This window comes from Thalassophryne amazonica, chromosome 10, assembly GCF_902500255.1.
Source record: "Thalassophryne amazonica chromosome 10, fThaAma1.1, whole genome shotgun sequence".
Classification (NCBI taxonomy): domain Eukaryota; kingdom Metazoa; phylum Chordata; class Actinopteri; order Batrachoidiformes; family Batrachoididae; genus Thalassophryne; species Thalassophryne amazonica.
In genome coordinates, this window is record NC_047112.1 from 76337683 (window position 1) to 76359020 (window position 21338).

General features: G+C 42.1%; 2 protein-coding genes across 4 annotated transcripts in view; both read left to right on the forward strand.

The window, feature by feature from the left end:
* Positions 1-11549, forward strand: part of tjp3 (tight junction protein 3) — a 58004-nt gene extending 46455 nt beyond the window's left edge. For all 3 annotated transcript variants that reach the window (XM_034180301.1, XM_034180299.1, XM_034180300.1), the window contains exons 25-30: positions 490-569; positions 1349-1559; positions 1669-1769; positions 8116-8667; positions 10853-10908; positions 10993-11549. In XM_034180301.1, coding sequence (XP_034036192.1) covers positions 490-569; positions 1349-1559; positions 1669-1769; positions 8116-8667; positions 10853-10908; positions 10993-11122 — 1130 coding nt within the window. In that variant the 3' untranslated portion in view covers positions 11123-11549. The remainder of the gene's footprint in view (positions 1-489; positions 570-1348; positions 1560-1668; positions 1770-8115; positions 8668-10852; positions 10909-10992) is intronic.
* Positions 11550-15814: 4265 nt separating this feature from the next.
* The window catches only part of arhgap45b (Rho GTPase activating protein 45b), a 51302-nt gene continuing 45778 nt past the window's right edge, over positions 15815-21338 (forward strand). Inside the window, exons 1-3 of the mRNA XM_034180302.1 lie at positions 15815-15994; positions 17009-17243; positions 20246-20428. Of these exons, the coding sequence (XP_034036193.1) occupies positions 15878-15994; positions 17009-17243; positions 20246-20428 (535 nt within the window). The 5' untranslated portion in view covers positions 15815-15877. The remainder of the gene's footprint in view (positions 15995-17008; positions 17244-20245; positions 20429-21338) is intronic.

Here is a 21338-nt window from a genome sequence, read left to right on the forward strand (position 1 = left end):
ATCTATATCTCTCATAGAGAATATCGTCTGGGTATGTCAGCAGATTCTGCCGGTCTTTAAAAACCCTCGCTCTGCGAAGAGAGCCCCTCACAATTTGTGCCCCAATATCAAACGGATCATCCAGGTAGGCCGGCATTGTCTTCGGAGTGATTGAAGGTGGATGGACGGTACTTATAAAGGGAGTGGTTAAGCGAAAACCTCAAGCTAACCGAGAACATAACCTGCTCGGAGCAGGTTTGGCACACAGCATAAATTGCCATGGCAGCATACCTCGATCAAAACCTATCCACCTTTCGTAGTACGGGTTAACCGGGAAGTTACTCCACACGTCATCAACTTACTCCCGAAGTTACCCTGATAAGCCAGTAACCCCGCTTCGTAGTACAGGCCCCTGATCTTAAAAATGAGAATATAATTCTTTTTTTATTGTGACTGGGTGGTTCGTACATGATTTATTTGTGTTTGTTTGTACTTGTTGCCTCATGGCAGAGATGGTTCCTCGCAGTAGAGGTGGAGACAGCGCCTCCACAGTTATTAAACTAGACACCGTGAGGAGAATCGCAGAGAAGGTGAGTAGACGCTTCACCTCGTTGAATGGTACGTTCCATCTTTCACCTCAAATATTCGTACCATTGAGAAAAACACTCGTTATTTGTTTTATATATAATGGCAAAAACAGCATCTTGTCATTTGATATTTTATTCATTTATAAACAACAGAAAGGGGACTTTCATTTTGGTCTTTGTCACTGGTACTTAACAGTCCAAAACAAACTTTAAATAGGAGTCCAAAATTGTTCTCAGTAGTCTGTGATGCCGTCCACTGACTTTGTGTACAGACTGCTGTCTGCTTTCCTCACTCCAGTGAAAAATTGCAACAGAAATTTGTCCAACTTTTCATCCTAACAGCTCTTCATGCCTCCACATGGCTTACGGCGTAGTGGATTTGTTTTGTTTGTGTGTGTGTGTGTGTGTGTGTGTGTGTGTGTTAGAAGAATTAGCAGCGTCAGTTAGCTCCTTCAGATCGTCGTCCGCCAGCAAAACAAACTCCGCCATGTTTAGCTAAACTCCACCCCCAGTAGCGCGAGCATGCGCGGTGGTCAGGGCGTGCAATAGCACATTTCATATAGCACCAAAATTGCACACTAAAAAGAACAATTGCGCGGTCTGTGAAACACAATAACAAATGGTACGAATAATCCACGTCACATGACATACAAGCCACCAATCAAATGACAAGGATCCACTTAGCCGTTATATAATAAATAGTGATACATATTAATGTAGGGGACGGTTTACCTGTGAAAACTTTCTAGTTTCGCGCTCCTCACACCTTATTCTCTTTCCAGGACAAGCACCCTTTGCTGGACATTACTCCTACTGCAATAGAGAGGCTGAACTACATCCAGTACCACCCTATGGTTCTGTTCCTGGACCCTCACAGCCGTAAGGACGTGAAGGCCATGAGACAGAGGTACAGCCCCAACTCCAACAAGAGCTCCAGACGCCTTTACGCACAGGCCCTCAAGCTGAGGAAGCACTGCAGCCACCTTTTTTCCGGTAAGAACACAGGCATCAAATTCATCACATTAACTTTAAAATACAGTCTGAAAGATCTTCTGGCAATCTATACTCCACCTTAGTGAATTCTCTTGCATGTCTCCCTCAGCACGTGTTGACCTGCAGCCCAGTTCCAATGTTTGGTATGACTCTCTAAAGAACAAGATCCGCCACCAACAGTCAAAACCTGTCTGGGTGTCTGAAGTGACAGTAAGATCTCTCTCACACACACACACACACACACACACACACACACAATAAATAAATAAATAAATAAATACGGCTTATGATTGGCCTGAAAACATGACCGTGGTCGTGAAGTAAAAAGAGCAACATTCATTAATTTGGTGTGGCAGCTGTTTAAATTTGTGATTTATTTTTGAAGGTGATTCAAGAATACAAAGAAAACTATGAAATGTCTTCACAAAATCATCTCATCTAAACATGTTTTGACTGATTAAACTTGTAACCAACCTTCATTTCATTATTCTAACAGACGTGTGGGTTGAAGCCTTAACTTATGGCACCTACCCTTCTTAACTTAAGACCAATAATTTTTCTGTATCTGTTATTTCATATAATCTAATAATCCAACACAACAGTTATTGAGAACACTGAAACAGAAAATTCTCATTTCATTTATGTATTTATAAAATATGTTGGTTGATAATGTTTTTCTCTGACCAGGTTATTCCATAGATTATAGAACAAATCCACTTTTTATAACTTACTCATATTAAAACGTCATCAGCTGTCAAGCTTCTGGATGCTCTCATCACCTTTGTTTGTGTCAAGTTCTTTTTTTTTTTTTTTGAAAAACTAGGTTATTTATTAATCCATGAGTGTCAGTAGGGGCACAGTCCTAATGAGTTAACTCTGTGTGCTGAAAATGGCAACAAAACAGCAGCAGCAACCTACTTCTTTAATCATCGACACTTTAGTGGGACAAAATGTCTGAAGGAATAAGGCCACCTCTTGTTTTGTGTGTGTGTGTGTGTGTGTGTGTGTGTGTGTGTGTGTGTGTGTGTGTGTGTGTGTGTGTGTGTGTGTGTGTGTGTGTGTGTGTACACATTTTTAGAGGAACAATAGAGAGTATACAAACCAGTATTATCTCTCTGACATGAAAATAGCAGCCTTGCAGACAGGAAGGCACTGGGGAGGGTCATGAGGGCAGCAGAGAAGATCAGGGCCAGGCCGCCAACCATTGGTGAACTGGCAGAACAGCGCTGCTTGTCCAGGGCAAGAAGGATAATGAGGGACACTTCACATCCCTTTAAAAATATGTTTTCCCTTCTGCCCTCGGTTAGACTATACCGTAGCCTGATTTGCAAAACACACAGACTTATGGCGGTTGGCTTTTACCCAATTGCCATAAGAAAGTTAAATACAAATCAATAGAATGAACTGTGCAATATAGAATGTAGGACATAGAATACACTGTAGCATCAGGTAGCGACTTTATCCTTGTAGCATCTTCATATGTGCAATATCCCTGGTCTTTTTATTTATTGTATGTTATGTATTCACAGATACAGAGATGGTCATCAACAGGTTTAAAAAAGAAAAATCTATTTATCACTATCACACACCTTGGACTGGTATTCAGCAGTGCATCGATATCTCGTTCTGTGACACCATCTGTGATATTTTTAGAATGACAATAAAAATGGGTCTGTCATATACACTCAACAAAAATATAAACGCAACACTTTTGGTTTTGCTCCCATTTTGTATGAGATGAACTCAAAGATCTAAAACTTTTTCCACATACACAATATCACCATTTCCCTCAAATATTGTTCACAAACCAGTCTAAATCTGTGATAGTGAGCACTTCTCCTTTGCTGAGATAATCCATCCCACCTCACAGGTGTGCCATATCAAGATGCTGATTAGACACCATGATTAGTGCACAGGTGTGCCTTAGACTGTCCACAATAAAAGGCCACTCTGAAAGGTGCAGTTTTATCACACAGCACAATGCCACAGATGTCGCAAGATTTGAGGGAGCGTGCAGTTGGCATGCTGACAGCAGGAATGTCAACCAGAGCTGTTGCTCGTGTATTGAATGTTCATTTCTCTACCATAAGCCGTCTCCAAAGGCGTTTCAGAGAATTTGGCAGTACATCCAACCAGCCTCACAACCGCAGACCACGTGTAACCACACCAGCCCAGGACCTCCACATCCAGCATGTTCACCTCCAAGATCGTCTGAGACCAGCCAATCTGACAGCTGCTGAAACAATCGGTTTGCATAACCAAAGAATTTCTGCACAAACTGTCAGAAACCGTCTCAGGGAAGCTCATCTGCATGCTCGTCGTCCTCATCGGGGTCTCGACCTGACTCCAGTTCATCGTCGTAACCAACTTGAGTGGGCAAATGCTCACATTCGCTGGCGTTTGGCACATTGGAGAGGTGTTCTCTTCACGGATGAATCCCGGTTCACACTGTTCAGGGCAGATGGCAGACAGCGTGTGTGGCTGAGCGGTTTTCTGATGTCAATGTTGTGGATCGAGTAGCCCATGGTGGCGGTGGGGTTATGGTATGGGCAGGCGTCTGTTGTGGATGAAGAACACAGGTGCATTTTATTGATGGCATTTTGAATGCACAGAGATACCGTGACGAGATCCTGAGGCCCATTGTTGTGCTATACATCCAAGAACATGACCTCATGGTGCAGCAGGATAATGCACGGCCCCATGATGCAAGGATCTGTACACAATTCTTGGAAGCTGAAAATGTCCCAGTTCTTGCATGGCCGGCATACTCACCAGACATGTCACCCAATGAGCATGTTTGGGATGCTCTGGACCGGCGTATACGACAGCGTGTACCAGTTCCTGCCAATATCCAGCAACTTTGCACAGCCATTGAAGAGGAGTAGACGAACATTCCACAGGCCACAATTGACAACCTGAACAACTCTATGCGAAGGAGATGTGTTGCACTGCATGAGGCACATGGTGGTCACACCAGATACTGACTGGTATCCCCCCCCCCCCCCCCCCCCCAATAAAACAAAACTGCACCTTTCAGAGTGGCCTTTTATTGTGGACAGTCTAAGGCACACCTGTGCACTAATCATGGTGTCTAATCAGCATCTTGGTATGGCACACCTGTGAGGTGGGATGGATTATCTCAGCAAAGGAGAAGTGCTCACTATCACAGATTTAGACTGGTTTGAATGAATGAATGAATAAAAACTGTTTATTTCGAACATTTGATACAACAACAATTACAAGATAGATCAGTAAAGACAACAACAAAAAAGTTCCTACTGTGTACCCAACATGTCCGAAAAGGGGTAGGGTGAAGCATCAGCTTATTTATCCCTACCCCTTCTTCCCCACAACCAGTAATATCCTTTGCCACATATACACATAGATTCCTACACACCTAAACCGATATCAATATATATATATATATATATATACATATATATACACACATACATATATACACATATACATATATACATATATATACACAAACATAAATATACACCTACACATACCTACTTACATACAAAATACTATATATTTACAAGCCAAAGCAAAAAACAAAAACACCCTAACCCTCATTACCCTTCCTCCTCCCTATACCCAGAAAAAAACATATTTTTGTACCGCTGCTTGAACTGGTTCATGCTTGGACATTGCTTGAGCCCCACTCCCAATCTGTTCCACATCCTCACCCCACAGACAGAAATACAGAAACCTTTTAATGTTGTTCGTGCCCACTGATGCTTTAAATTAAATTTCCCCCTCAGACTGTAATCCCCTGATCTGTTAAAAAACATATTTTTAATATTTGCTGGAAGTAAATTGTTTATTGCTTTATACACAATTTGTACTGTTTGAAAATGAACCAAGTCTGTGAATTTTAAGAATTTGGATTGTAAAAATAGTGGATTTGTATGATCTCTATAGCCAGTATTATGAATAATTCTTATAGCTCTTTTCTGCATTACTGATAGTGATTGTGTTGTACCTTTATAAGTATTACCCCATACCTCTGCACAGTACTGTAAATATGGTAAAACCAGTGAGCAGTAAAGAATGCGGAGTGAGTTGTGGTCCAGAATATGTTTCGCTTTGTTTAGAACTGAAATGCTTCTTGACAGTTTACTTTGTATATGTTTTATATGAGTCTTCCAGTTTATCTTATCATCTATTATCACCCCCAGAAACTTATTTTCATGTACCCTTTCAATATCTACCCCCTCGACTTGTAACTGAACCTGTATGTCTGTATTACAATAGCCAAATAACATGTATTTTGTTTTACTTAAGTTTAATGATAATTTGTTTCTGTCAAACCATATTTTCAATTTTCCCATTTCTATACTGATCCTCCTCAGTAACTCCTGCAAATCCCCCCCTGAACAAAAAATGCTTGTGTCATCTGCAAATAATACTAATTTTAATATTTTGGAAACATTGACAATATCATTTATATAAATTAGAAACAGTTTTGGACCCAATACTGACCCCTGTGGGACGCCACAAGCATTGTCCAAGCATGATGATGTATATTCCCCCAACTTCACAAACTGTTTTCTGTTACTTAAGTAGCTTCTCACCCAGTGCAACACCAACCCCCTAACCCCATACTGTTCAAGTTTATTGATTAATATGTCATGATTAATTGTATCAAAAGCCTTTTTAAGGTCTATAAATATTCCAACTGAATGTAATTTGTGGTCTATGGCGTTTGTAATCTCCTCAACTGATTCTATTAATGCAAGTGATGTTGAACTATGTGCTCTGAATCCATATTGACTATCAGTAAGTAATTTATGTTTATTTATGAATTTGTCTAATCTATTATTGAATAACTTTTCTAATAATTTGGAAAATTGTGGAAGCAAAGAAACAGGTCTATAATTTGTGAAGTGGTGTCTATCCCCAGTCTTATACAGCGGCACAACCTTAGCTATTTTCATTTGATTGGGAAATTTACCGGTTTGAAATGATAAGTTACAGATGTATGTTAATGGTTCTACAATCCATTCAATGACCTGTTTTACCACCACCATATCAATTTCATTTAAATCGGTAGATGTTTTATATTTACAATTATTCACAATGTCCAAGAATCTCATGATGACGGTTCGTTTATCACCGTCATTTCTCCGGGGCAGAGGGTGGCACGCTTCAATGTTATTTAAATCCATTTCTATACCTTTAGATAGGAGGAAATCAGCAACCTGTTTTTCCACAGAGCTGACCTCCTGTTCACTGGGCTCCCCTCCGCTCTCATCTGTTACCGCCCGTGCGTAGGACCGTGGTTTGATGTGAAGACCTGTGATGATGACGTCGTTAATTCTGGTGTACTGCTCCAATTCAGCCACTCTATTTTCCAGCTGCACCAGATGCCGGTCTTTATCGGCATTCTGGAGCCGTAATGCCTTCACCTCCTCCACCAGATCCATAATTGATTTCTGTTGCTGCTTCACAACAGAAATCTCCTCTGATAGAAAGTCCAGAGATTTTTTAATATCGTCACCTTCCTCCGCTGTCAGAACCTTCTTAGGCCCCATGGTCGGCTTATGAGCAGCTTGTCGATCGCCGATGTTAACAGCCTGCGTTGTTTGTCACCGGGATGGATCTGCACTGCGCTGGTGCCGCGCGGCCTCGGTGTTTCCGCGCTGATGGATCCGCGGTGGCTGCACGAGGCCTCGGGGAAGCGGCACTCGTGACGCGCGGCTCTAATGACGCAGCGCGCGGCCTCAGTGAATTCACCACGTTGAGCCTCGGACGTTGTTGCTGTCCAGTCGCGGGGCTAAGTTGCCGGTTGAGGTGGTATTCCCACTGTCCGGGTTGGCAAACACCGGCGTGGCAGATGGCAACTACAAACACCACCTCTGAAAACTCAGGTACAAACTTTTTGCAGCTCGCTCTGACGACACGCAGCTCTGACTGACTGTGACTGACGCAGCTCCGTATTCCGTTTGTGAACAATATTTGAGGGAAATGGTGATATTGTGTATGTGGAAAAAGTTTTAGATCTTTGAGTTCATCTCATACAAAATGGAAGCAAAACCAAAAGTGTTGCGTTTATATTTTTGTTGAGTGTGTGTGTGTGTGTATATATATATATATATATATATATATATATATATATATATATATATAAAGGTAAATAGTCACAACTGAAATGTAATAATGTCACTAGTAATGTGTGGTGCTAACAATTTTAAAATGCTCAAATGTCTTAACTACAGTGTGCAGGTTTAAGGTTTTCCTTTGAAAATAGGAATTCTGTCAAAGAGGAAACTGCCAAACATGATGACAGCTTTTAGGCTTGATTGCCATTTTAATAGGAGCAGTGAAATAAAAACAAACTTGTTCTTTTACCCCTTTAATGGATTTCTTTGAGTCTTTGTTGCGGAAAAGGTTTAACATATTGTAATTTTTTGGCAGAATTAAGTATAGAAGCTCTCTTTGATACTTTAATGCTGACATCATTTCCTCTGTGTTTGTCCGTTATTTGACAGTTTCTTTCTTCTTAATTTCAAACCACTAATCAGACTGAATTCTTTTTTTGGTCCAGTTGGAGAGTGGTGTGGAGCAGGACCTGGATGCTTTGGACCAAACTCAAACGGACTACCTCAGTGCTGCCAGTGACCTGGAGGACACCGATGGAGAGCCGTTCACAGACGGAGAGGCCTACACTGACAACGAGGAGGTGGATGAGGTTTTCCCCGGTCGTGAAGCAGCCAGGAGCAGCGGTGCAGCTTTAGCTCGATCTTCTGAACCTGCCTTTGGGGAGCGCAGTGACAGCATGGATTACGAGTCTCAACCGGAAACTTACTCACTCAGAGAAATCCCACCACTGATGGACGTGCCAGAGCCCACGTCACCCCGCCGGGATTCTTACAGCCCACTACACAGTCCTGCTGAGGAAGAAGACCCGGGTTTTTCAGACTCGGAGTTCAGCACTGAGGACATAATCGCACCTACCACGCCATTGGATGGCCCGCCAGATTTTGTAGCTCCGAACCCAACCACCATTTACTCCGTCAGTGAGGCTTTAGCTCCTGAGGTGCAGACAGAGAGTCCAACACACGCATCCCTATCTGCCATCGAAGAGAAATTAGAAGAGGTAAACCAGATTTTGGTTTAATTTTTAAAATTCAAACATTTTTATACAAACATCTACCACTAGTTTTACTCATACTACGTTTGCGTTGCATCATATATCATCTATCACAGTTCTGGTCCGTCCTAAGACTTTGTAGTCAGGGTTAGAAGCTGAAAACGTGTGGTTTGTACGCTTGTCGGTCTGCAGTGTGTTGTGCCCCTGCGGATTTTATCATTTTTATAGATGTACACTGGGTAAGTGCACTGTGCTGTTAATATTCATGAAGACAGGGTATGACTGTGTGGCTACATTGTCCTCATTATCAGTGCTGCTTCTTTCACATTCCTCAATGACCTTACGTGTGCAATCATGAGGCAAGTAAATATTCTGACCGTAAATCATCATCTCTATACATATTTTCCAACTTCAAGCTATAGAAAAAAGAATGCTTGTTGGATTTAAACATTCTCAGTTGATATATATTTATGTAATGATGGAAGGTGTGGGCTAAAGTCATTAACATGCTATATCAAGGTGTGCATAATTATTAGCAGCTTCTTTACCTCAGGCAAAATCGACCAAAAAAAAAGAGATTTAACAGACACCAAAGGGTCAAAAATTGTAAAATGCCTTTCAAAGGGATGCAACAACCTAGAAACAGGCATGCTGTGGAGGCATAGTACAGAACAATCAGACATTCTGTTGAAAATATTCAACAAGGTTGCAAGAAACGTGGAGAAGAAAAAACACAAATTAACTGCAGAAGACTTGAAGAATTAAACATGATGCTATCAGGGACCCGTTATGTTCCAGCGCCACTGTGTTCCAAAACTGCAACCTACCTGGAGTGTCCAGAAGCACAAAGTGTTCATTGATGGGTAAGATATGAGAGGCTGAAATGTGACCAACACTGAACTAGACAGAGAAGTTGAAATGTCAAGAATGGGCCAAGAAATACTTGAAGACAGATTTTTCAGAGGTCTTATGGACAAACAAATGAAATGAGATTGACTATGGATGGATCCATGGCTGGATCACCAGAGATGGGACAAAGTCACCATCAAGTCATGAATCGGCAAGTCCGGGGTCGCTGCTGCATGAAAAATTGTCAACAGATCAAGAAAGTGACAGAATCCATTGATTAAAGCCTCATGGCAGTTATTGAGAAGCAGAGTGGCAATATTCATTTATTCATCCATTCATTTTCTATACCTGCTTATTCCAATTAGGGGCCACAGGGGAGCTGGAGCCTCTCCCAGTGGTCACTGGGCGAGAGGCGAGGTTCAACCTGGACATGATGGACAGACACATGCACACCTACAGTCTATTTAATGTTTCCAATTCACAACTTGCCTTATAACTGTGTGTGTTCAGTGTATGTACAGTTCAGGGTGTGTGAGGCATAACGTCACAATGACATCTGCGTCTGGACACACTTTGTTAACACAACATAGGTAACTCCTGAGCAGTGGACAAGCAGATGACATAACAGCATTTCTTGCATACAAGTGAGTGCATAAGTTGCTATTTTGCCTTTACTCGTGGTAGATTTATGGACCCAGAAAATTTAGACTACTGTATAATGTACTGTTTATTTATTTATTTTTTGTCAGCTTAATTAACTCACGCTCCGATTGTGGACCCCAACTGACGAGAGTTAACGGGGTTCACCTGTACTCGTATATCCTGCTTTAGCTGCTAACTTTCTTCTTTGGGGAGGGGAACACATATTGAACTAATGTGTTTCCAGCACGTCGACAAATTACCCATGTGGAAATGTTTAACAAACGGTCTTTAATTTATTTAAGACTGAAGTGTTTGTCTTACATGATTTATGTGGGGTTTAATGTAAAGGACACCTTAGAACCAGATTTCATGCATCTTTTCAGTTTCCAAAAATGCTGTACTTTCTTCTAGATATATATTTGTTAAACCAAGCTCTTAATAATTTCAACCATTTTCAAAAATGTTTTCCCATATAAAAGAATTTACTTTGCGGATGTGAACAGAGGCTGGAAAGTGTTGGACGCCATTTAATTAGTCAAACAATGGAAATGGAAACTTCACTTCAGCAACACTTTGAGAGTCTGTAAAACCATTTTTGTTGTATTTACTTTTTGATATGTCCTGTTAATAATGTGAAATATTAGAAATGGGTTGTTTTTATTTATTTATTTTTTTAAATCCAACTCCTCCTCTCTTCCAGGCGCGGTCGGCGGAGCCGCAGGCCAAAGTGGAGAAGAAGCACCCCCAGTTTATAGTGTAAGAGGTTTTTGTGTCTTACGTAAACTTACACCATTATTTTCTGAGTAATTCTGAACTCTCTCTCTCTCCCGCTCTGTGCAGTTTGACACATTACCATCAAGCGGTCCAGTTCCGACGTACACACATCCGAGGCAGCGATAGCTCTGACGACGATGATGAAGACGAAGAAGAGGCCGATGACATCGAATGGGGACCAGCTACGGAACTCTAGGCGCTCGTCATACTGCGAACTAAAACTGGACACAAATGACAAGACAAGCAGCTGTTCATAATTAAACTCTCTGCTTCCTCTGAGTGATGAGAAACTCTAGTTTCTGTGCTCATTTTTTATATTTTTTGTTTTCTACATAACTGGAGACATTTTGGAGGCGATACATACTTATACACTACAGTGTGCTTTGTATACACTGCAGCCATTACATTAATATTTAATGTCCATAGAGAACTACTCAGATAAAAGTGGCTGTTTTACATTTTTTTTTTTTTTTTTTAAAGGTTACCTTTTTTGCCAGTTTTGTCGTCTTATTTTTTCTGGTTCTTACAAATTCTAGATGTACTAGAAGTAAAACTTTACAGTACAGCCATCATTTTGAGTCTTTTTATGGAGGTATTTAGGATTTATTAAAGATTTTAATAACTTGTTTTCTGCATTAAACTGATTATTTCCAAACTGGCCTTGTTCCAGACATCAAAAACACAAATGTCTTTATGGTTTGTTTCACTTCTGGAATTGGATGTTCCATTTGCAGAGTGCATGCGTTCATTTATTTTCTATACCGGTTTACTCCATGTCAAGGGTCACGCGGGGGCTGGGGCCTATCCCAGAAGTCATAGGGCATGAGGCGGGGTTCATCCTGAAGAGGACGCCAGTCTGTTGCAGGGTCACATATAGACAAACCCATCCACACCTGCGGTCAATTTAAAGTTTCCAATTCCACTGACATGCATGTCGTTGGATGTGGGAGGGAGCCAGAGCACCTGGAGAGAACCCACGCAAATGCAGGGAGAACATGCAAACTCCACACAAAAAGGACCAGGTGGGAAGCGATCCTACAACCTTCTTGCTGAGAGGCAACAGTGCTAACCACTAATCCACTTGCGCATACATCAACTGGGGTAATAAAATTTTCAGTGTCAGAATTCTGGCTTTTTATTCTGCATTTTCTTTTTGTGACATTGCTTTAAAGCCAAGAGTGGTTTAAAAAATGGCTTCTCATTAAAGTAATGAGATCACCACCAATGCAGAGATGATCCTTGGGTCACATAAAAGATGAGATTGGATTTAGACTTGTTTATTTGTGGTGTCTTACCAAAAAACAAACTAAAACAAAATGTTTTCTCTCGCTTGTTAATCACAAAGGTCTCTGATCTAACTTGTAAACACTTTGTTTTATTTAAAAGATGTCTGATTCTTGTCCTCTTTTCAAATCAAATCAATTTTATTTATATAGCGCCAAATCACAACAAACAGTCGCCCCAAGGCGCTTTATATTGTAAGACAAAAGCCATACAATAATTACAGAAAAACCCCAACGGTCAAAACGACCCCCTATGAGCAAACACTTGGTGACAGTGGGAAGGAAAACTCCCTTTTAACAGGAAGAAACCTCCAGCAGAACCAGGCTCAGGGAGGGGCAGTCTTCTGCTGGGACTGGTTGGGGCTGACGGGAGAGAATCAGGAAAAAGACATGCTGTGGAAGAGAGCAGAGATCAATCACCAAAGATTAAAAGCAGAGTGGTGCATACAGAGCAAAAAGAGGTGAATAAAAAGAAACACTGGGTGCATCATGGGAACCCCCCAGCAGTCTAAGTCTATAGCAGCATAACTAAGGGATGGTTCAGGGTCACCTGATCCAGCCCTAACTATAAGCTTTAGCAAAAAGGAAAGTTTTAAGCCTAATCTTAAAAGTAGAGAGGGTGTCTGTCTCTCTGATCCGAATTGGGAGCTGGTTCCACAGGAGAGGAGCCTGAAAGCTGAAGGCTCCGCCTCCCATTCTACTCTTAAAAACCCTAGGAACTACAAGTAAGCCTGCAGTCTAAGAGCGAAGCGCTCTATTGGGGTGATATGGTACTATGAGGTCCCTAAGATAAGATGGGACCTGATTATTGAAAACCTTATAAGAAGAAGAATTTTAAATTCTATTCTGGAATTAACAGGGAGCCAATGAAGAGAAGCCAATATGGGTGAAATATGCTCTCTCCTTCTAGTCCCTGTCAGTACTCTAGCTGCAGCATTTTGAATTAACTGAAGGCTTTTCAGGGAACATTTAGGACAACCTGATAATGAATTACAATAGTCCAGCCTAGAAGAAATAAATGCATGAATTAGCTTTTCAGCATCACTCTAAGACAAGACCTTTCTAATTTTAGAGCTATTGCGCAAATGCAAAAAAGCAGTCCATATTTGCTTAATATGCGCATTGAAGGACATATCCTGATCAAAAATGACTCCAAGATTTCTCACAGTATTACTGGAGGTCAGGGTAATGTCATCCAGAGTAAGGATCTGGTTAGACACCATGTTTCTAAGATTTGTGGGGCCAAGTACAATAACTTCAGTTTTATCTGAATTTAAAAGCAGGAAATTAGAGGTCATCCATGTCTTTATGTCTGAAAGACATTCCTGCAGTTTAACTAATTGGTGTGTGTCCTCTGGCTTCATGGATAGATAAAGCTGGGTATCATCTGCATAACAATGAAAATTTAGGCAATGCTTTCTAATAATACTGCCTAAGGGAAGTATGTATGAAGTGAATAAAATCGGTCCTAGCACAGAACCTTGTGGAACTCCATAATTAGCCTTAGTCCGTGAAGAAGACTCCCCATTTACATGAACAAATTGTAATCTATTAGATAAATATGATTCAAACCACTGCAGCGCAGTGCCTTTAATATCTATGGCATGCTCTAATCTCTAATAAAATTTTATGGTCGTCAGTATCAAAAGCTGCACTGAGGTCTAACAGGACGAGCACAGAGATGAGTCCACTGTCTGAGGCCATAAGAAGACTTTTCACATGAAAAGTACCAAGTAAGTAATGCAGTGTTTTGTTTTAATATGTAAAGGCTTCAGAGTTGTACTTCGTGCACCTGTCACTGATGTATGTTGCAGCGTTTTTCTATTTGCTGGTGTTTTCTTAAGTTGCAGTGCATCTGGCCTCTTAGAGCCACCGTACTGATGCTCATCCTAAAGATTCATGTTCTGGACTGAATCACAGATCAGCACCAGAAGCTGGTTTGATACCATAAACCCAGCAACAAGAATTACAGAAATTGATGTTCAAAACTGAAAAAATAATTTGCTGTGGGAGGGGGAAAACTGTTTAAATACTGAATAGACTTTTGAATTCAGTTCTGCTGAGCCTAAGTGTTGTTCATTGATGATAAAAAGTCATATCAGCCGGCTTTTCACAACTCGAACTGTTCCTTGAGTGATGTCATCTTCAGCTAGCTGAGGTCGTATGGCTCCCTGATGAGGATGATCCCTAGTCATCTCTCTAAGGAGGTCATCCACGCACAACCAACTGAGAGGAGGAAGACCAGAACACGCTGAAAGCATTACATTTTCCACTAGTCTTCGGATCCCCCAGGAAGACTTTAGGCCTTGTTTACACTGCCAGTTCAAATCAGATTTAATGCAAATCTTATTCAAATCAAATCACACTGATTGACCAGATCTGATCTGTTTGTCCAAAATGTTATCCACATTAGTTGCTATAACGGGCTACACACAGGAAAAACATGGAAGACAAACTGTTCTCGTTTCTGTCTGAAATGGTTACGTGGAGCCCAGATCGCTAACAGGCACTTTATTTCCTCGTCTGTCTGCGGTTTATTATCCTGTTTTTTTTTTTTTAATCCAGGTTCTGTACGATGCGCTTCCATAGGATTGGGTTTGTTAGCTATTTGAAAGTATTACATTTACTGGATTTGTTTTGTGTGTGTGTGTTACAAGAACGAGCACCATCACTAACCTTGTTCAAAGCCTCATAGCAGTTTGTTTTGGTCTGTCACCAAAACAAACGCTGCCATGTTTGTTTTCAAGCTAAATGCTGTTGCTGCTAGTGTGAGTGGTTGAGGTGTGCAATGGTACAAAACTTATGGAACAAAAATTACCCAGTAAATCAAAATTGCAGGTAAATGGAATGAAATGGCAAATGGGATGAATGATCAAAATCAGGTGACATACAAACCACCAATCAAATTACAAGGATCTACTTAGGCTATATAATGTCAAAGGCAGCATCTGCACATGCTCCGATTGTAACTGTTACCATAAAATTAACCATCTGCTTGTCAAATTTAATTGAAATTCATTCTTTAGTTTTTGTTACGCTGCTAACAGACTATGCTACGGTGAAAACTCCTCCTTGCTGGAGGTAAAAAAATTCTATCAGTACTATAGTTTGCTCAGAGGAGTTTCAACATGTCCACGTCACAGCCGTATTTGACAGGAAATAAAAAGTACCTCCAAACTGATTTGACACAATATGTTCCCTTTAAACACGCGGGGAGCAGGTGCACGCGGAAGGTGGCGGGAGCGCACGTGCGTCCGGACACGTTGATTGCGGCGAAACTGAATTTCAAACGACGCGGAAGATACGTGCGTGGACCTGGACGACAGCCCACGCACTTTATGAGAAAGTTAAAGCTTAATAAGGCTGGAGTCTCACGAAACAACAACAAAAAACACTCGCTTTTAAAAAGTCTCTCCCGCGCGCCACGAGGAGGAGAGGAAGCGCACAGCACACGTGGACACCTGCGCACAGACGGTTCGTGCGCTGTGAGCTGTCTGTGAGCCTGCGCGTGCTCGATGTGTGACGACAGGAGACGGAGGAGGAGGACGACAGATGTGCACGCGCCGTGCCTGCAGACCGAAGTGCCGCTGAGCGCGAGCGGCAGGGCGCAGAAGTGGCGAGTCGGGGGGTGGGTGGGGGGTGTGTACGTCAAACTGAAAGAAGCCGGCATGGACGGAAAAGGCACCCTGAAGATGTTCAGGAAGAAAAGAGAACTCATCAAGACTCCGTCCATCTCCAAGAAGATCCGAGCGGGAAGTCCCGGTCCGCAAAGCGCCGCGCCGGCGGTGAGTTCGCGCGCGCGCGCACACACACACACACACACACACACACACACACACACACACACACACACACACACACACACACACACATATCACTCAGGTCAGCTTAGCCCGAAGTCTGTCTGAAACCGTTTCAGCAACTCGGACAGAAAGAAGAAGAAAAAAAAGTTGGGGACAGGAAGTGCGTTGCGAGATGATCGCAGCTGCTCAGAATGAGGATCAGGCAGCAGGATGCTGAAACGTGGAGCCAAAAGCAGCTACAACCCTTACTCTACCTGTCAGAGAGTTAAGAAAAGTGTGTGTCGAGGCAAAGACAAACTGGACGTGCTGCCCAACAGGCACAGCGTGTGGCTGAAGCAGGTGGGCCGCCTTCTTCTAATCCTTTAAACTGTGTCTTCAGTCAGTGTGGATAAACTTGTTGGACACTGTGTGTGTTAGATGTTAAATCAGGCGAAGGTCGTGGCCTCCGTGTGTGATTTTTTGTTTTTTTGGTCCGTAGGGTTGAAATGCGGCTGCCGTTCTTCCAGCCTGTTTGACATTTCGGTTTTCAGTCGTCTATGTTTGTCACACTTTCCTGCAGCTCTGCGGGCAGGAAGTGTTGCAAAACGCAACACAGGATCTTGTGAAAGTCCTTTTTGGGAGGTTTGTTTATGAGTTTTGTTGCGATTGTGGCAGTCAGTTGGGATTCACATCAGGTCCTCATACAGTACCCTGAGGCCCACCGGGCCGGTGCTTATGTCCGGTTTCTGTGGCAGGAAGTAGATGAGAGTCTGCGACTTCCCCTGGATGAGACGCCAGTCCGTTACAGCTTACGTCCCAGCTAAAGCCGACACACACTTGACAGTTGGGTTGACTGAGACAATGCAGAATAAGCGCCTTAGCACACACATGGGTAGCATGATGAGCAGGATTCGAACCCAGGCCTACATATTGGCAGGCCAGCTCCATATCCTCCAAGCTGCCTGCTCTGCTGGGAAACACAAGGGTGTCACATTTTTTTTCTGTCTTTTCTCTCAGCTGACCATTCTCCAGGAGCAACCTCGCAAAGATGCTGGTGATGTCACCCTCTCCTCATCACCGGCCTCTTCTTCCACGCTCACCCCAAACATGGCGGGGCAACAGGACGCCTCCTTGTCCTGCCCAGGTACCCCGAGCACCCAGCACAGTAAGATGGCAGCAATGCAGGGTGCGGGATGCCAGCCATCCACCCTGAAGAGACCGACGGCCCTCAGCAGACATGCCAGTGCTGCAGGTGCGGTTCAGAAAGTCATCCTCATGGTGCTTGTTGTTGTTGCATCCACAGCAGAGCGTGAATAAAAAATGACTCGAGTTTGGCTGATCCAAAAATGAAGTTATCCTGGTTCATAGAGTTCATAGAGAAACTGTCCAGTCCAAAGACAACATGTGGGATTTGGCTGTACCTCAAAGTGGTAATGAGTTGGAGTCTGGTGGAGTGTCAGTTTGTGACGTTGGGAGTCAGACTGGACAAAATATTATCCGAGCACCAAGCTGTGTAAAGGTTTACCTCTCAAGCAGTGATGCCGGTAACGCGTTACTCTAATCTGACCACTTTTTTTAGTAACGAGTAATCTAACGCGTTAATCTTTCCAAATCAGTAATCAGATTAAAGTTACTTCTCCATGTCACTGTGCGTTACTATTATTTTTCATTGTGGGTCGATAGCAGCATTAAACTTGGTCTGTGGGCAGGAGGTCGGGGTTCGACTGAACTGCCCACTTTCAGTGAGCTGTGAGCTTTTAATCCGCGTTTTTTTTGCAGCTGCTCGACTCGTCCTCACCTCTTAAAGCGCGGTGATCAGCACACCTGCACTGAGCTTTACAAAGACATTTTTATACTTTTTTCCTCCTTTATTTAGAATTCTGAGCTGAGCCGCTCTGTATCTGGTCGTTAAAAACAGCTGATCCTCCGCGACGCGTCAACAACTAACACTATTTTCCACTCAAATGCACCTAAACTCTCTTTCTGAGGACCACATGATGTGAAAATGCAATAAAACTTTCTTACCTGTAAATCTGGTCCTGTTTTCTGCATAAATAAATGTTATCCATTCTTTGTGCTCAAACGCCAAAGCAGGGGCGAATCTAGATGGAATGGGGGCGTGGGGCAAGGATGTGCCCCCCTCCCACAACACCCCTAGATTAAAGGTGCAATTTTGAAGCCGTTTTTTTTACTACAACTAATATTGCTTAAAATAATAATAATTTCGACAAGTAAAATGTTTAGAGAGAATTTAAATGTTAGAAAAATGTTAGAATTTAATAGTTACCTTTATAAACAATGTAGGCTCGAAATTGCAAGTTTTACTGTTACAGTGCTGTCAACAGTTAAATATGAGGTCAAGAAAGACGTCTTTATTTTACTTTTTATAAAACAAGTATTTATTTTCATTGAAGTCAAGAAAGGGTGACTATAAAGTGAGTTTTGGCAAAACAGGTATCTGTCATGTTGAGGTGGCAGAGGGTTGTTGTCGGCAGCTGGGAAAAGTAACTAGTAATCTAACTTAGTTACTTTTACAATTGAGTAATCAGTAAAGTAACTAAGTTACTTTTTCAAAGTAACTGTGGCAACACTGCTCTCAAGTTAGTACATTTTACTCTTAAATGCAACTCACACACTTAAAATATCCTCAGAACCTGTCACTTGACAGCAGTTCGGTCGGCACAACCCAATGTGATGGCACTATGAAAAGGCAATTAATCTATGGGTTCATGATATCATCACGAAAATGGGGCGCATTTTGTGATGGGGGGGGGTCTGGGTGGGTGTTAGGGTTATGGTTAGGGGAAGGGGGAGGATTATAATTAGTAAAATAAACCCACATCATGAAAAGCGCCACATTTTCATGACTGGGTATTTGTTGTTGCAGTGCTCACCCTAGACCACCTTTGCAGCAGGCAGATTATCCAGTGATGGTTGTTTAGCCCACAGAAGCCACATGGGATTGAGCTGGATCTCAAACTGGAAATGAACTGGAATCTGGTGACAGTCAGCAGAAATATAGACATGGTTGTTTTTTATTTTTTGAGTCGAGGTCAGTTAGTGGCAAGTTGTTGCAAAAAAAAAAACAGAAAACTTCTAAAGATCAAAGTTTCTCTGTGATTGAAGTTCCACACATGTACACAGAAGCCACTTGGCTTTTAATATATCAATGATTTACCGCTCCCTGCAGGAATGGCATGTGAGTCCAGAATTTACTTATCAGCATCCATTGTTCACTGTTCTTACCTAATATCCCCAATTTCTTCAAGAATATTCGTCATATCAACTTCTGTTTTCACAGTGTTCATCCTTGACTCAAAATACATAAGTATACCAAGTGGCAAATATCAGCTCTCCCAGGTTTCTCTGTGATCGAAGCCACACACGCGTCCAGACGTACACATAGGCCAATTGGCTTTTAATATATAGATTTTCATGCCAGCAACCCAAACAATCATATTTGTGGTTCTCACAGTTCAGTTGGAGAATTAATGGACTTAAGAGGAAGAGATTGTGTCCTCTTGGCGGACTTCACTTTCCAAACTGGATAAAACATGTAACTGCGATATCTTCTGCAACAGCAACTTTGTAAGAAAGTAAATTCACAGTAAAGACTGGAGAAGGTCAGTGAAATGTTTAAAACAGTGGCCCTGCATTACCTCTGCTCAGGAGATTATATGGTTACTAATGTCTGTTAGCAGGACATGGTTCAAAGAAAAATCTATTAAATGTTGGTGTGGATCTGGATCAGAGGGCTGATCTTGACTGTGATCTTTCATGCTAGACTTCAATTTTAATTAGAGGATATCAAAAGGTCATTGATCAGGCTCGGAGTTAACTGAACAGCAAGTTGAATTATCCAGATGAAAGATCAGTACCCAGATGAAAAGGGTGGATTTAGATTGTAATTATAGGACATCATTCATCGATCAAGATCTAATAATAATGGTAAGGATCAAAGCTCAGCTATCAGGATCAAAGTTCAGTAATCAGATTCAAAGTCTGGACTTGTATCCTATTTCATGGACATCAAAAGGTCACTGATCAGGATCACAGTCATAATCATCTAATAATAATGGTTTGAATAAAAGGTCATTGATCAGCATCAAAGTTCTTCTATCAGGGTCAAAGTTGAGTAATCAGATTAAAAAGCAGAAGTGCGTTGTCTCCTGTGTGCCCTTCAAATTTGCTTTTGGGCCACTCTCTTGGCTAAATAAAGTTCTGTGTTGGTTTAGAGATTGTTTGTCTTGTCAGGGTTCCCGTTGCAGTCATGGGTGTTCACTAAAGGCCACGGGAAAGGAGCCCTCACGCCGACCACTCCAGTGGAGAGTCCAGAGAGCACAGCCATTGAGGTTGAGGACATCCCGGCCCTGCTGAGGGACGTGGCGCACTTTGCTGAAGCAGTGGAGAAACTGAAGGATGTGGTGCTGGCTGAAGGTGAGAGGAGGAAAAGTGATCTGTGACTGGGGTCTAACATTTTGTCTTCAGGCTTTTCTGCAGGCAAAGAGGCCGTCATCTTCTTTTCTATACAAATAACACAATTTGTGGTGCCAAGAAGTAATGGGATGTCTTAAAACTTGGTATGAACTTAGAAAATATACTGAAGGTCCTGAATGGGGGGCGGTTACACAACACTTAAACTTTAAAAATTGATCAACACTTTGAAGACAGGATGAGGTCAAAAATTCACGGTGATCTGCTGACTCAGCAGCTGCTGTGCCGACCTGTCTCCTGGAGACGGCTGCTGTGAGGAAACGCTAGTTCTCATAAATGGTAAAAGGACTGCGTTTATATGGTGCTTTTTTGCATCTGCATCAGACGCTCAAAGTGTTTTACAATAATGCCTCACATTCACCCCGATGTCATGGTGCTGCCACACAAGGCGCTCACTACACACCGGGAGCAACTGGGGGATTAAGGACCTTGCCCAAGGGACCTTAGTGATTTTCCGGTCTGGCTGGGATTTGAACCAAGGATTCTTTTGTCTCAATCCCAACGCTTAATCGCTATAGACCATCACCTCCCCAGCTCAGTAATCATACTTTTGCAGAAATGGTTCATTATTAGCCTTTCGTCACTTTCACTTCATATCTGTTCATCTGTGTGATCTGATATTCAGAGAATTTGATGACGTTTTGATGCCTTTTCTGGTCATTTTTGACAAAAGTTGCTGTTGTGAGTGAATTTAGTGCAGAGTAATAATCAATCCGCCAAATGTTTTTGATTGTGATGATTAGAGTAAAAGTATATTGATTATTTAAGTTGTGCAAGGTAGCTATTTAAGTGATGTTTATCACTTAAATAGCTAACCTGCCGATATCGGAGTCGACCGATATGGGCTGATTAC